Consider the following 12,209-nt stretch of genomic DNA (forward strand, 5'->3'; position numbering starts at 1 on the left):
ATGGAGTCTGAATATTCCCAGGTATACAGGGGGGGGTCTAACAAGACCCCCTGCGCACAAGCACAGAAAGCTTCCCATTGAAGCAACAAATCAGCACATGAATTGGAGTTTTGGATCCAGGGGAGCACCCCGAGAATCTACCTCTGCAGCAACCACAGTTTCTATCGAGCATCAGGATCATGATGTCATAACCCAGAGACTCTTCTCTGATTGTTCATCACACAATAAGAACACAGAACCTTAAATAAACTTCTCCAATCAGTGTGCTTTTGTGTCACATGACAATTCAGCATTCCCTCAAAAAATCATATATGAGACAATTGTTCTATATAACGAAAGAGTTATTTCTATGAGGAGTTTAGGCCAATCAGTTATAGGGATGATGTCACCTTTGATGTAAAACCACCATTTAAACTATTCTCCTCTCAAATTATTATCATTTTTTTAAATGTCCCTCTTTTTTTGTTAATCAGATTAATATTTCCCAACTCTGACATCACATGTGTGTCTCCACCAAAGGCATTGTATGCAAATTTCCCCTGGCTTCCCACAATCCTTCAGTGTTTAGGATTGTTAGGATTGTTAGGATTGTTTAGGATTTGCCAGCCCAAGCAGGCTGCGCATGAGCTTCTACCGTTTGAGGTCACATATGGCTCAGGGCGAGGTAGCTGCTAAAAACTTGATATGGAAGCACATAATAGAGGAGATTTATAAATTAAAAACCTAAGCAGAAAACAATCCGTAAATATGGAATGAAGATATTGCGTTAGTGATTCAACAAGCATAGACTAGGAGGGCCAAGTGGTTCTCTTCTGCCATCATTATGTATCTATGTTAGCTTACTGGGAGGGTAAGATAAGTGGAACGGCCTCCCAGCAGAAGTGGTAGAGGGTAATACAGTGAGGGTATTAAACACGCATGGGATAGACATACGGCTCCTGAATCTAAGACGAGACCAACGACTGATTAAGGTTTGAGTCTTTACAGCAGGAGACACGGGCAGACTAGACGGGGGCCGGATGGGCCGATCTGCCGGTGTAAAAGGTATCACATTAATGAACACATTGCTAGAAAGAATATTACATTCCCATCGCGATCATCGCAGGATAAGTCACAACCAGCCCTCCAGAATAACCAAAACGTCAAAAAAAGACTCTCTTTTAAAAATAGCTATTTTTTTTTATTGTCATATGACTCAGTTCCACCTCCACGTTTATGGAAAGCCATACCAGGGCGGGGAGATTTTTTCTTTAAAAAAGGGGTAATGAGATCAAAAGGATGTCTGCCCTCCTCTGTGAGAAGTTCATTCGAAACCCATTTTATTTGCAAAAAAAAATATTGCCGATAAAAAATAAATAAATAATGAAATAATAAAGCTCCCTCGGCAGACGCCATCCAGTTATTGGCTCCAGTAAATTAGGCAAAAGCAGAATTATTTATTTTTTTCGAGACTCCACCGTGTTACACGAGTCTGGCCCCAGACGCTCGGCACCGGACGGGCTGTATGGAACAACTTGTGGGGAATTGGTTAAAAAGGCAAGAATCCCAGTTCCTTAACTGTCAGCTTCTAGAAATAACCGAGACGCATCACCGCTAAACAGAGGCCAAACCCGAGACAACGGAAAAAATGACAGAAATATCGAAAAACGCGCCGTTACTGCTTACAATATAACGCGGATGAAACAAAGTTAGCGTGCAAATAAACAAACTGATTTATTAATAAAAAATCCACCTTTTCAAAAACATATCCTTAGAATTTTTTGATTTTATTGCAATTTTGTTTTTTTTTAATAAGGATTTAACCATTTAAAAATAAAAATAAAAAAATTAATCTTGATCTACTGGATACATTTTTATATTAAATTTTAATTTATAGAAACATTTCCTACATCTTCTGGCTGTTTTTACCTTTTGGTTTTTTTTTTTTCCTTTTCTTATTTATTTATTTTTTCATTTTTTTTTCTTTACAACTTTAGAATATTAAAAATATAAAAAAAAAAAAAAAAATTAAAGGAAAACGCATTTTAAAAATAAACTGCTTGTCCAGCACAATGGTGACAAATTAACTTGTAAGCAAATCAGCCTTAGAATTGTAACCAGAACAATGCAAAAAGTTACAAATTTCAGAATTTGGATTGTTACTCCTTCATGCCCCTAAATCAAGATATTTTTGCTGATAATTTTTACATTATACATTCACTATACGCAGTGATTTTTTTCTGTTTAAAAAATAAGAATTTCCAAATTCATTTCAAAATTACATTGTTGTTTTTCACATTCCAAAACCACAAGATAGTTTGCTAGCGTTTTCTGTAGATTTTGCATTTAATGTACAAATTTTCATTTCAAAAATGACATTGTTACCTTTTCACGTAAAAAACACAACATATCACGGGTCCCTCCCCGCTCCCCCCCCTTTTTGTGTGGTCCTCCAGTTTCTCCCCTTCATTTATACAATAAAAACTTTGATTTACAAAAAAAAACAAAACAAGATATATATATTTTGCTTTTTTTTTTCCCTGTAGATTATGCATTTTTTGCAGAAATGACGCGAGTGTGGAGATTGATTAAATGCTTTTTATTTTTTTATTTTTTTTTTACTTCGTTTAGCTCAGAAAAAAAAAGAAAGAAATTCTCCCCTCTCTGGAAAGCAGGGAGAGCAGAACGTTGTTGGTGGAGAACTTGGCAGCCTCTCCGGTAACTTCCAACAACGGCATCGATGTAAATTCTCCTTCCTCCCTCTGTGAAACACCCCTTTCCTCCTACAGACCACCCAAACCCTATAAATAACCCATCGCAAACTTTTTTCCCTTCACATTTCTTCCCAGACTTTTGGCAGGAGACTCCTGAATAGATTTAAAAAAAACCAAAAACAAATAAAAAAAAAAACTCAAAAACATTTTTTAGGGCAAAAATGGCAAGTGAATTTAAGAAAAAAGCTTTCTGGAGGGCAATAATTGCCGAATTTTTAGCGATGAGTATTTTTGTTTTTATCAGTATCGGAGCGGCGCTGGGGATGAATTTCCCCGTGGCGCAAAATCAGACCTCGACCCGGGAGCAAGACATCGTGAAGGTGTCGCTGGCGTTTGGGCTAGCGATTGCCACCATGGCCCAGAGCGTGGGCCACATCAGCGGGGCCCATCTGAACCCGGCGGTGACCCTTGGCTGTCTGCTGAGCTGTCAGATTAGCATCCTGAAAGCTGTCATGTACATCGTCGCCCAGTGCCTGGGGGCCGTGGTGGCCACTGCCATCCTGTCCGGCATCACGTCCCAGATCGACAAGAACTCTCTCGGTCTGAACGGGGTAAGCGATTTTATTTCTCAAATTCCAATATTTCCTATTTTTTTAGTTTTTTTCTGGGTTTCATGTAAACTCGCTGCACCTGCTGCTTGGAATGGATGCAGCCCAACTTTTTTTTTGCAATTAGCATCAGAAATGCCTTAGAAGGCAAAAAAGAACTAAAAATGCATTTAAAAAATGTATATTTTTACACTTTTATACAGGTTTTTTTCTTGCAATTTCAGTAAATTTAAATAATATACTTCTTCATAAAATAAAAAAAATCTGTATATATATATATATAATATAGATAGATTAGACAGTTTTAGTGTAATGTAAGGATGTGTTACTGTACTGAGAGGGTGGTAGATAAGCAGAACAGCCTCCAAGCAGAAGTGGTAGCAGCTAATACAAGGATGTGTACTTATATAATTATGAAAAAGTGTATTAATAAATGTTTTAGTGTTAATTGGGGGTGGATCCAGTATATATATATCCTCTGGCAGTAAAAAAGTTTACGTTTGGTTCTTTATTTTGATGCCTGAACTGTAATGTTAGGAAGTTTTACTTTATGGAGAGGGTGGTGGATAAGTGGAATGGCCTCCCAGCAGAAGTGATAGAGGCTAATACAGCGGGGGGGATTTAAACACGCATGGGATAGGCACACGGCTCCTGAATCTAAGTCTTTGAAGCCCCCAGTCTTATAATAAGGAGCCACATGCCTATCCCATGCATGTTTAAATTACCTCTACCTCTTCTGCTGGGAGGCTGTTCCACTTATCTACCACCCAGTAAGAAGACTCATTTGCTCGTGAAAAAGTAACATATTACTGAAGTCGTACACACGGTGAATAATAGAAGACGTACACAGCAAACGTATCGTTAGAGGTGCGAGAGCCGGAGCGGCGGGGCCATCAATGCCGGCTTTTAAGTGAAATAATATAAAAAAGAAAACATAACAAAGAGCGTATCGGCCGAGGGTCTGGGCGGTCAGCGTGACTGAGTGCAGTAAGAACAGGAGGGCAGTCTGCCCCGGGCAGCGGATCAAAACGCCTTCATTCTGTAAATAACCCCGCACTGATCTGTATTCACGTAAATGTTTGCTTATCCCTCACGAGTTAGTAATGTACGTGATGAATAACGCCAGGTGCTTATCTGCGCCATTAAGTCCTCAGAACAAAATAGAAAAGGGTTGTGGATACATTGAATAGCCTTTCACCAGAAGTGGTAGAGGGGGGAGTGAGGTGGGATAACTGAAGACTATGAGCAAGAAGTTAATACGTCATTAAAATCTACGCTGCTATAGGGGTTCTGTATTAAATCTGAGCCCCCTGCCGAGTTTTAAAAGTGGTCCTATCTTCATAAAAAGCAATAGAATGATGAAAACACAATTCTGTTGGTTGCTATGGTGATAAGACTTTGCATAAAAATCTACATCAGAGTCACTTTGTACTCATACCCCCCATGTTACAGGATGTAAGGCCAGAATATAGGGATAAGGGATAGAACTAAAGGGTGTAGATGTAATGTAAGGAAGTTTTACTTTACTGAGTGGGTGGTAGATGAGTGGAACTGCCTCCCAGCAGAAGTGGTAGAGGGTAATACAGTGAGGGTATTAAACATGCATGGGATAGACATACGGCTCCTGAATCTAAGACGAGACCAACGACTGATTAAGGTTTGAGTCTTTACAGCAGGAGAAGCGGGCGACTAGACGGGGGCCGAATGGGGCCGATCTGTTGTCAAATCTGTGTTTTTAAGGCAATCTTAAAGGGTTTATTTGTCAAATAAAAAAAGTTTGATTGAAAGAAACGCACAGCCAGGTTTGGAACAAAGGGGCTTTGGCCTCATTTAAAGGGACGGCTTTCAATTTAAAAATAAATAAATAAATAAAGTGAATAAAAACCTTAACATGTCATGAAGTGTTTTTTTGTGTGTTGTGTGACACACCGTGAATATACTTCTCCTGCTGCTGGCGTGACCCACCCCGCAACATAAAGGAGCGTCTATTGCCACTTTTGGGGCTGTTTTTGTGACGAACATCAGTCCACTCCTCGGGGGGATAAACTGAGATGGCAGCATTGTGTGGCCTTCCTTGGTGGGTGGGGGCATTCTCTACCTATGAAAGTAACCACACCTGAAAAAGTGATTTTTTTCCCCCTTAGTATAGTGAGGAACAAAAAAAATTTAATTTTTTTTTATCAATTTTTGGCAGAATTAAAAAACTTCTTGTTAATTTTTTTCTAAAAAAAGATATGCCAATAAATCTTAATCGTCCACAGGCCACATCTGCTAAAAATTCTGAATTTCTGCAATTTTTGTCAAAATTTGAAACTCTTCAGTTGTGCTTTATTTTTTTAGCAGATAAAACAACGTGTGTATAAAATGTAAAATGATTTTGTCCCTCAAATAAATAATCAATATCATTAATTAGTTGCCACTATACAGTTTCAAACACTTTTGTTAAATATGAATCAAGTATAGGATAGGATTGTGTATACATATATATATATATATAGTGTTAGAGTCAGTGTGTGTCAGTGTCAGATTTAGTGTGTATGTGTGTATATGTATAGTGTTAGAGTCAGTGTGTGTCAGTGTATAGTGCCAGATTTAGTGTGTGTATGTGTATATGTATAGTGTTAGAGTCAGTATGTGTGTGTCAATGTGTAGTGCCAGATTCAGTGTGTATGTGTGCATAGTGTTACAGCCTGTATGTTTATATATGTATAGTGTTAGCCAGTGTGTGTGTGTGTGTGTTTGTTGTTGTATAGTGTGTGCATGTGTTTAAGAGTGTGATGCTAGCGTGGATGGTGCTGTGTATGTTACAATATGGCATTAGTATGAGTGTGTATTCAGCATATAGTATATATATATATATAGAGAGAGAGAGAGACGGGTGAGAGAGAGACGGGTGAGAGAGAGAGGGAGAGAGAGCGTATATATATGGCTACACAGACTATGATAGAGTTTAATCCAGTCCAGGTCCATGCCCCAATAAATATGGTTTGAAAATACATTTTGAAATAATTGAGTCTCTGTCAGGTTCTTTATGGTGTAAAATACCCCTTGTCATGAAGGGGTTAACTGCGGCACTGTACAGAGTGTTGCAGCACTGACGAAAGGTGTGTTTTATGTCGTATTGCCCCAAAAAACATCCTTTAACTGCAGACCAGGGGGTAATAAATACAAATAAAAACACGATTGGGGAAGAAAATAACGCTGGCTCCTAAATTCTTCGGCTGGCTTCCAGATCCAAACCAAATTTGTCGCCCCCTGGATCAAAGTGGAGCGCCCCGCGAACAAGCGAGGTGTTGACTTTGGATTCCTTACAGGTGCCACATTGTATCCAGGAGCTCGTGTTAATAAATGGAGTCGCGTTCTTTATTTGGTGGGGCTGCTGCGGGGCTCCGGGACGCAGATCATCGCGCATGTTGCTGCCCACCTCTGAGCCCTCCAGGTCACGGCTCACGTGTTTGATAATTAGTGGCGGACCGGCTGTGTTTTGTTAATCTGACTGTTAGTTGCAGATTTTATTTTCAGGAATAAATTCATATCAGATGTGGACAGGAAATAAATTCACTTTATTTGGCATCTGGGGGGTTTATTTTCCTTCTGATCTCCCCTCCTTCAGTTTTCTCCACCTGTCTGTACTCCTTAATATATATTACCCCTCTTTTCTCCTCTGATACCCATCTTTTTTCCTCTGTGGCCCTTTTTAACCCTTGATGCCCCTCTTCCCTCCTCTAATGCCCCTATTTTTTATTCTGATGCCCCTCTTACCTCCCCCGATGCCCCTCTTTTCTAGGAGGTCAGAATGTTTGCTGGGTATGAGGGGATCGCAGGGTTCTACAGCCCTAAAAGCCCCGATAATGTGTATAGAATCAGCGGAAAATGGCTTTATAAATTAAATAAAATGTATTCTCCTTCTTCTAAACACCTTAATAACCTGGCAACAGATATCAATATATCAAAAATCCATATAAAAAGTATCCACAAACCTATTAGCTGTTCAGGCAAAACGTGTTATAATAACTTAATACATTTTGTGAAAACTCAATAAACCATAATAATTCGGTAACGATCACAGTGTGGGGGATACTACTTTCTGGCAACATTTTGTTTTAAAGAGATATACTAGACTTTTGCCCCTCTTGGGGTGCAGGTTGTCTCCCCCTCGCTGTTATCATTCATTATTCCTGATGTTAACCTCATTTTTACAAACAGAAAATTCCATTTATTGTTTTTTTCCTTAAATTGCGAGTTATGAACGCTCTAATCCCCCCCCCCCCCCCGACCCGTCTGTAAGGCCCGTAAAGATTTCAGGATTTTGGGTGTTCCTGGGGTCTTCAGGTTAGAGGCAGCAGAATACTGTCCCCGTCGAGGATCCTTGCACATGAAGCTGTTATGGATCGCGCATGGTAGAACCCAAAGCTACTCCATTGTTCTGTGCGTAGGAGTGAAGCGTGAGGTTTTGCCTTCACCCTTCTCATTAGCCTTCTGCTCGCGGGATACGATGTCCCAAGTCCCTGGTCAAAGAGGGACACTTTTGTTTTAGGGGGTGTGGTTAGAGGTGTGGCTGGGGGTTGGGCTTTACCCAGACTTTTTTATGTGACTTTGTGGCCTGTTGGTAGCTATTGCTGCAACTGAGTGGGGCATTTAGAAGAAGAATACTGAGTTTTATTTACCCCGATTAATGTATAAAGCCCTTTTCTTGCTGTTTCTATACACATTATCGGGGGTTTTAGGGCAGTAGAACCCTGTGATCCCCTCATACCCAGCAAACACTCTGACCTCCTAGAAAAGAGGGGCTTCAGGGGAGGAAAAAGGGGCACAGAGATTTGGCATTGCCTTTAAAATATTCACATTACCTTAGTTGTACAAATCAAACAAATGTTTACATTTAATCTCTTTTCCTATATATTGGAAGCCCCAAAAATCCTGAGGGGAGGGGGGGTTGCAACTCCAAAACACCCCAATTCTGGAGAATTCTGACCCACTTTTGGGTTTTTAAAAACTCCCGAGGGGGCAAATGAACGGTAATTCTCTATGCAAACCCCAGACGCATTTGCCTAACATAAAATCTTTAACCCTTCGCAGGCAGCTCCTACGACGGGTTGCCCGGGCCCACCGCTTGCGAAAAACAGTTAAATGTCCTTACAAAAGCATCATTAAGGAATGTCACATATTTTAATACGCTTCTAATGACATTCAGGGGATAAATGGCAAGACCCGGTACCCACAGTTCCCACTACTTTTTCTAAAGGTTAATAAAAGAATGTAGATCCGAGAGATGGCCCCCCCCCCCAAATGAATGGAGTCCTTGGTAATGGACTTTCTTGTGTTTCCCCGCTGGGCCGAGACATTTATTTCATTGCGATTTCAGGGAACCCGCCCTCCGGAGGGATGAAAGGAGGACTTATCTTGATTCTGTCCTCGTGTGTGTTATAAACAACAGGACCCGGGGCTTTGTGAAGCCTCCCGTCACCGCCGTTCCCTTGTGAGATCATGAGACCCGCTCCTTATATACAACAACAAAAAAAAGTGGGTGATGGAGACGCGTAGCGTTACCGTATCCGCGGTGGAAAATGTGTCGGCGGTCCGTAAAGAGCCTATTCAAGTGACAAAAAAAAACCAAACCTGTAAACATTGAGTTGGAGCCACAAAGTCTTCTCCTCTGAGAAGATCTTCTTGTGTACATTATGACCTAATCGGTTATTGTAATAACGTGATAGATTCCATCGGAATTATAAATAACGTTGGTCTCTCTCCCTCCAACACAAAGAGCCGGCGGATAAAAGGCCTGATTATTCATGGCATGAGGATATACCGCCGGTTAACATAATAGTAACCATGGCGATGCCAATCATGAAAAAACCATCCGACAGCCCAATAAAAAAAAAAAAAAAGTGCTCATTGGACGCAGACTTTAGCGAAACAATAAATAGTCTCTCGATAATTACGGTAGTAAAATGTGACTGTGTACGTCCGTGTTGGTATGTACGCTCAAACGCGTTCACAAAAGTAACTCGTGGTGATTAGCATTTTCTTAAAGGGACACTCCAATGAAGAATGGGCTTTAAAGTACTTTTTTGGGGTACTTGATGCTTGATATGCGTTCTTTAACCTGTTAAAAAAATAATAAAGCTAATTAGCTTTAGGGCACGATTCAGTCCGTTTACCTGGAGCCTTCCTTTGAAAGTTTTTGTACGTACCATCAAGTTCGAAAGAACAAAATTCTCAGAATAAGACATTTGGTTTGTTGATAATTAAACAAATATGAATAAATAAACCCATTGCTTAAAATGATACAGTGACGGTATTAAAAATGCATGGGGTAGCTTTACTGAGCATGTGCACTGAGCATATCGGGGTACACTTCCTGCTTTCGGTTGAGGCGGCAGGGGGCGGAGTTTAATGAGGCAGAAAACTCACTTTGTAACTGCTGTAACTAAAGAATGCCTTCCCCGATTTCCATGCGGTCAAAGGCACTGGAATCCACCCAAAATGGACTACAGCATGCATGTGACATGGAAATTGGGGTGGAGTGCTGCATTCATACATATATGGACATATAGAAGTACAGCAGAGTAGGTGGAACTACATCTCAAATTATAGAAACATGACCAAATGGCATCGTACCGGTACTCTTTTAGTAAATAGGCTTCCTGACTCATAACCATTATTAAATGTATGTTTCATTTATCTTAACCCTTTATTATTTTTTGTATTTTTAGCTGAGTGAAGGAGTGTCAGCCGGACAAGGCTTAGGAATTGAAATCATCGTCACCTTCCAGCTGGTCCTCTGTGTTCTTGCCGTCACCGACAAGCGACGGACTGACATTTCAGGCTCCGTACCCCTCGCAATAGGCCTGTCTGTTGCGCTGGGGCATCTTATTGCGGTAGGTATATAAATCAGCCTTAAAAACAAAGAACTGCATGCAATTGTATATCATTAACCAAGCAACAAAGGGCAAATTTATCAAGATTGAAGTTTGGCTCAAAACTCTAGAGAACTTAACAATGGATTCTAATTAACCCTTTCCTCTATTATTGAGTTATACTGTAATTCGGGCTAATATATTGTCTCTGATTTGGCAAATTCTGTGTTCTGATGTATTTGCGTTTATTCTATATAATAAACACACCAATCTCTCAGTTTATTTAGAATTTTTAATTCATGTTGTTGAATTAACAAAGTTGTTATTGCCTATACTGTGGCTTAACTTGTTGATGTCCCTTCTGTATAGATCGATTACACCGGATGCGGAATGAACCCCGCAAGGTCCTTTGGTTCAGCCGTCATTACTAGAAACTTCGCCCACCACTGGGTAAGTTATACAATGTCAGCAATCGTAGAGACATGTGGATTAGCGAGGTGAGTCAGGAGCAGGCACTACCATTCCTCATAGTGGACATTTAATGGGGTCCATGGTGGACAATTTAATGATATTCTATGGACCTTCACAAACCTTGCCACGGACACTTCGGCTGTCCCGGGTATGAATATAAACACTACAATTTGTGGCCCTATAGAAAAACATTTAGTGATTCTCAGGAATAAGCCCAGTGTTGGTAAATTCAGACCAGTGACAACTAAAGACTAATGTCATGGCTTTGAACTTAACTCCATAGTTCCTACCTGAGTAATCCAAACCCAAAGCTGAGGTCTAACCTTTGAAGTTAATTCAACATTAATTTCCTTAAAGAGTAAACAAACGCCTAGCGGTAAGCACTATGGGCGACTGCCTAGAGCCCTATCAGGGTCTGTAGCCGGCTGCCGTCCATCAACAGTTGAGGAGATCGGAAGAATTCTCAGAGCCACTGAGCGTGGTGGAGTTTAAGGTCAATCAATACCTCATCTGGTCCAGGCGCCCCTTATGATTCCTTTCTGTTACGGGAGCTGGGATATGATGTCATATTTCGGAACTCAGCATGAACCAGCAATGGTAACAATAAGAGCAAGGTTTAGGCATTTAATGGCATATTGTCCTATCAAGTAGGCAAGAGGGACAAGTTGGTTTCTTCTAGAGTTCACCCAAAACTCAGAGGGAGAACAATTTTGTAATTTTAATCAAACTGCTTAATATTTTAGAAATATTAAACATTTTTAAACTAACTGCCAATGTTTTATTAAAAATGTAATTTTTTTTGGTTATCTTAGATATTTTGGGTCGGGCCGATGATCGGGGGAGCCGCAGCTGCCCTTATATACGACTTTATCTTGGCGCCGAGGACCAGTGATCTAACCGACCGCGTTAAAGTGTGGACCAGAGGCGTGGAAGAATACGAGTTGGACGGGGATGACAATGCCCGGGTCGAAATGAAACCAAAATAAAAATTTCAAAATTCTTAAAAAGAAGAATATTGAGTGATATCAGAATTATGGACTTTTTTTGCAAACAAAAAAAAAAATCTTGTCAAAATGAACTTGTTACTGCAGATTTCTTCAAATTTTGTATTATTCGTTCGCAATTCGTATATTAACCTCACTATTATTTAAAGGTGCTGTTCCACCTACTCGGCAAAAGAACCACTTGGCCAATCTACTCTGCCTATTTTAACACTTTTTTGCATTAAATATGTCATTTTGCTTACTGGAAATAACTTTAATTAAAGTACAACTTTGCAAAAATTGGTATTTTGGAGGGAAACACTTAATTGTCATGTGACACGATGACAGGCGCTGATAGGTTCTTGGCATAGAAACTGAAAAAAAGGCTTCTTAAAAGTTTCTATGTTGTTTTTATTTGAATAAAATAATAAATTCCGCTAACTACAATTTTTTGGAATACTAGAGGGGGCAATTGAGTGGAATAGCACCTTTAATAAAAGTGCTTTCTTTAACACTTTCAGTACCAGACCGCAGACGGGGGTTATTAGCCATTTTATATAAATAAATATATATATATAAAGTCATCTATCTCTG

At 40.0% G+C, this 12,209-nt stretch overlaps 1 protein-coding gene across 1 annotated transcript; it reads left to right on the forward strand.

The window, feature by feature from the left end:
- The first annotated feature begins 2,914 nt into the window (after positions 1–2,914).
- On the forward strand, positions 2,915–11,618 carry LOC149278857 (aquaporin FA-CHIP). The gene is made up of 4 exons (XM_089501649.1): positions 2,915–3,304; positions 10,018–10,182; positions 10,531–10,611; positions 11,445–11,618. Exons 1-4 carry the CDS (start codon positions 2,915–2,917, stop codon positions 11,616–11,618), a joined length of 810 nt encoding a protein of 269 aa, XP_089357775.1.
- The last annotated feature ends 591 nt before the right edge of the window (positions 11,619–12,209 follow it).

Source organism: Sceloporus occidentalis, unplaced genomic scaffold (assembly GCF_023333645.1).
Source record: "Sceloporus occidentalis isolate IW3139 unplaced genomic scaffold, rSceOcc1.0.p SCAF_178, whole genome shotgun sequence".
Classification (NCBI taxonomy): domain Eukaryota; kingdom Metazoa; phylum Chordata; class Lepidosauria; order Squamata; family Phrynosomatidae; genus Sceloporus; species Sceloporus occidentalis.

Bases quoted from the DNA above. Each gene is read 5' to 3' on its own strand.
- LOC149278857 (XM_089501649.1), top strand. From the start codon at position 2,915: ATGGCAAGTGAATTTAAGAAAAAAGCTTTCTGGAGGGCAATAATTGCC. The intron at 3,305-10,017 runs GTAAGCGATTTT...TTGTATTTTTAG, and splicing joins ACTCTCTCGGTCTGAACGGG to CTGAGTGAAGGAGTGTCAGC. The intron at 10,183-10,530 runs GTAGGTATATAA...CCTTCTGTATAG, and splicing joins CGCTGGGGCATCTTATTGCG to ATCGATTACACCGGATGCGG.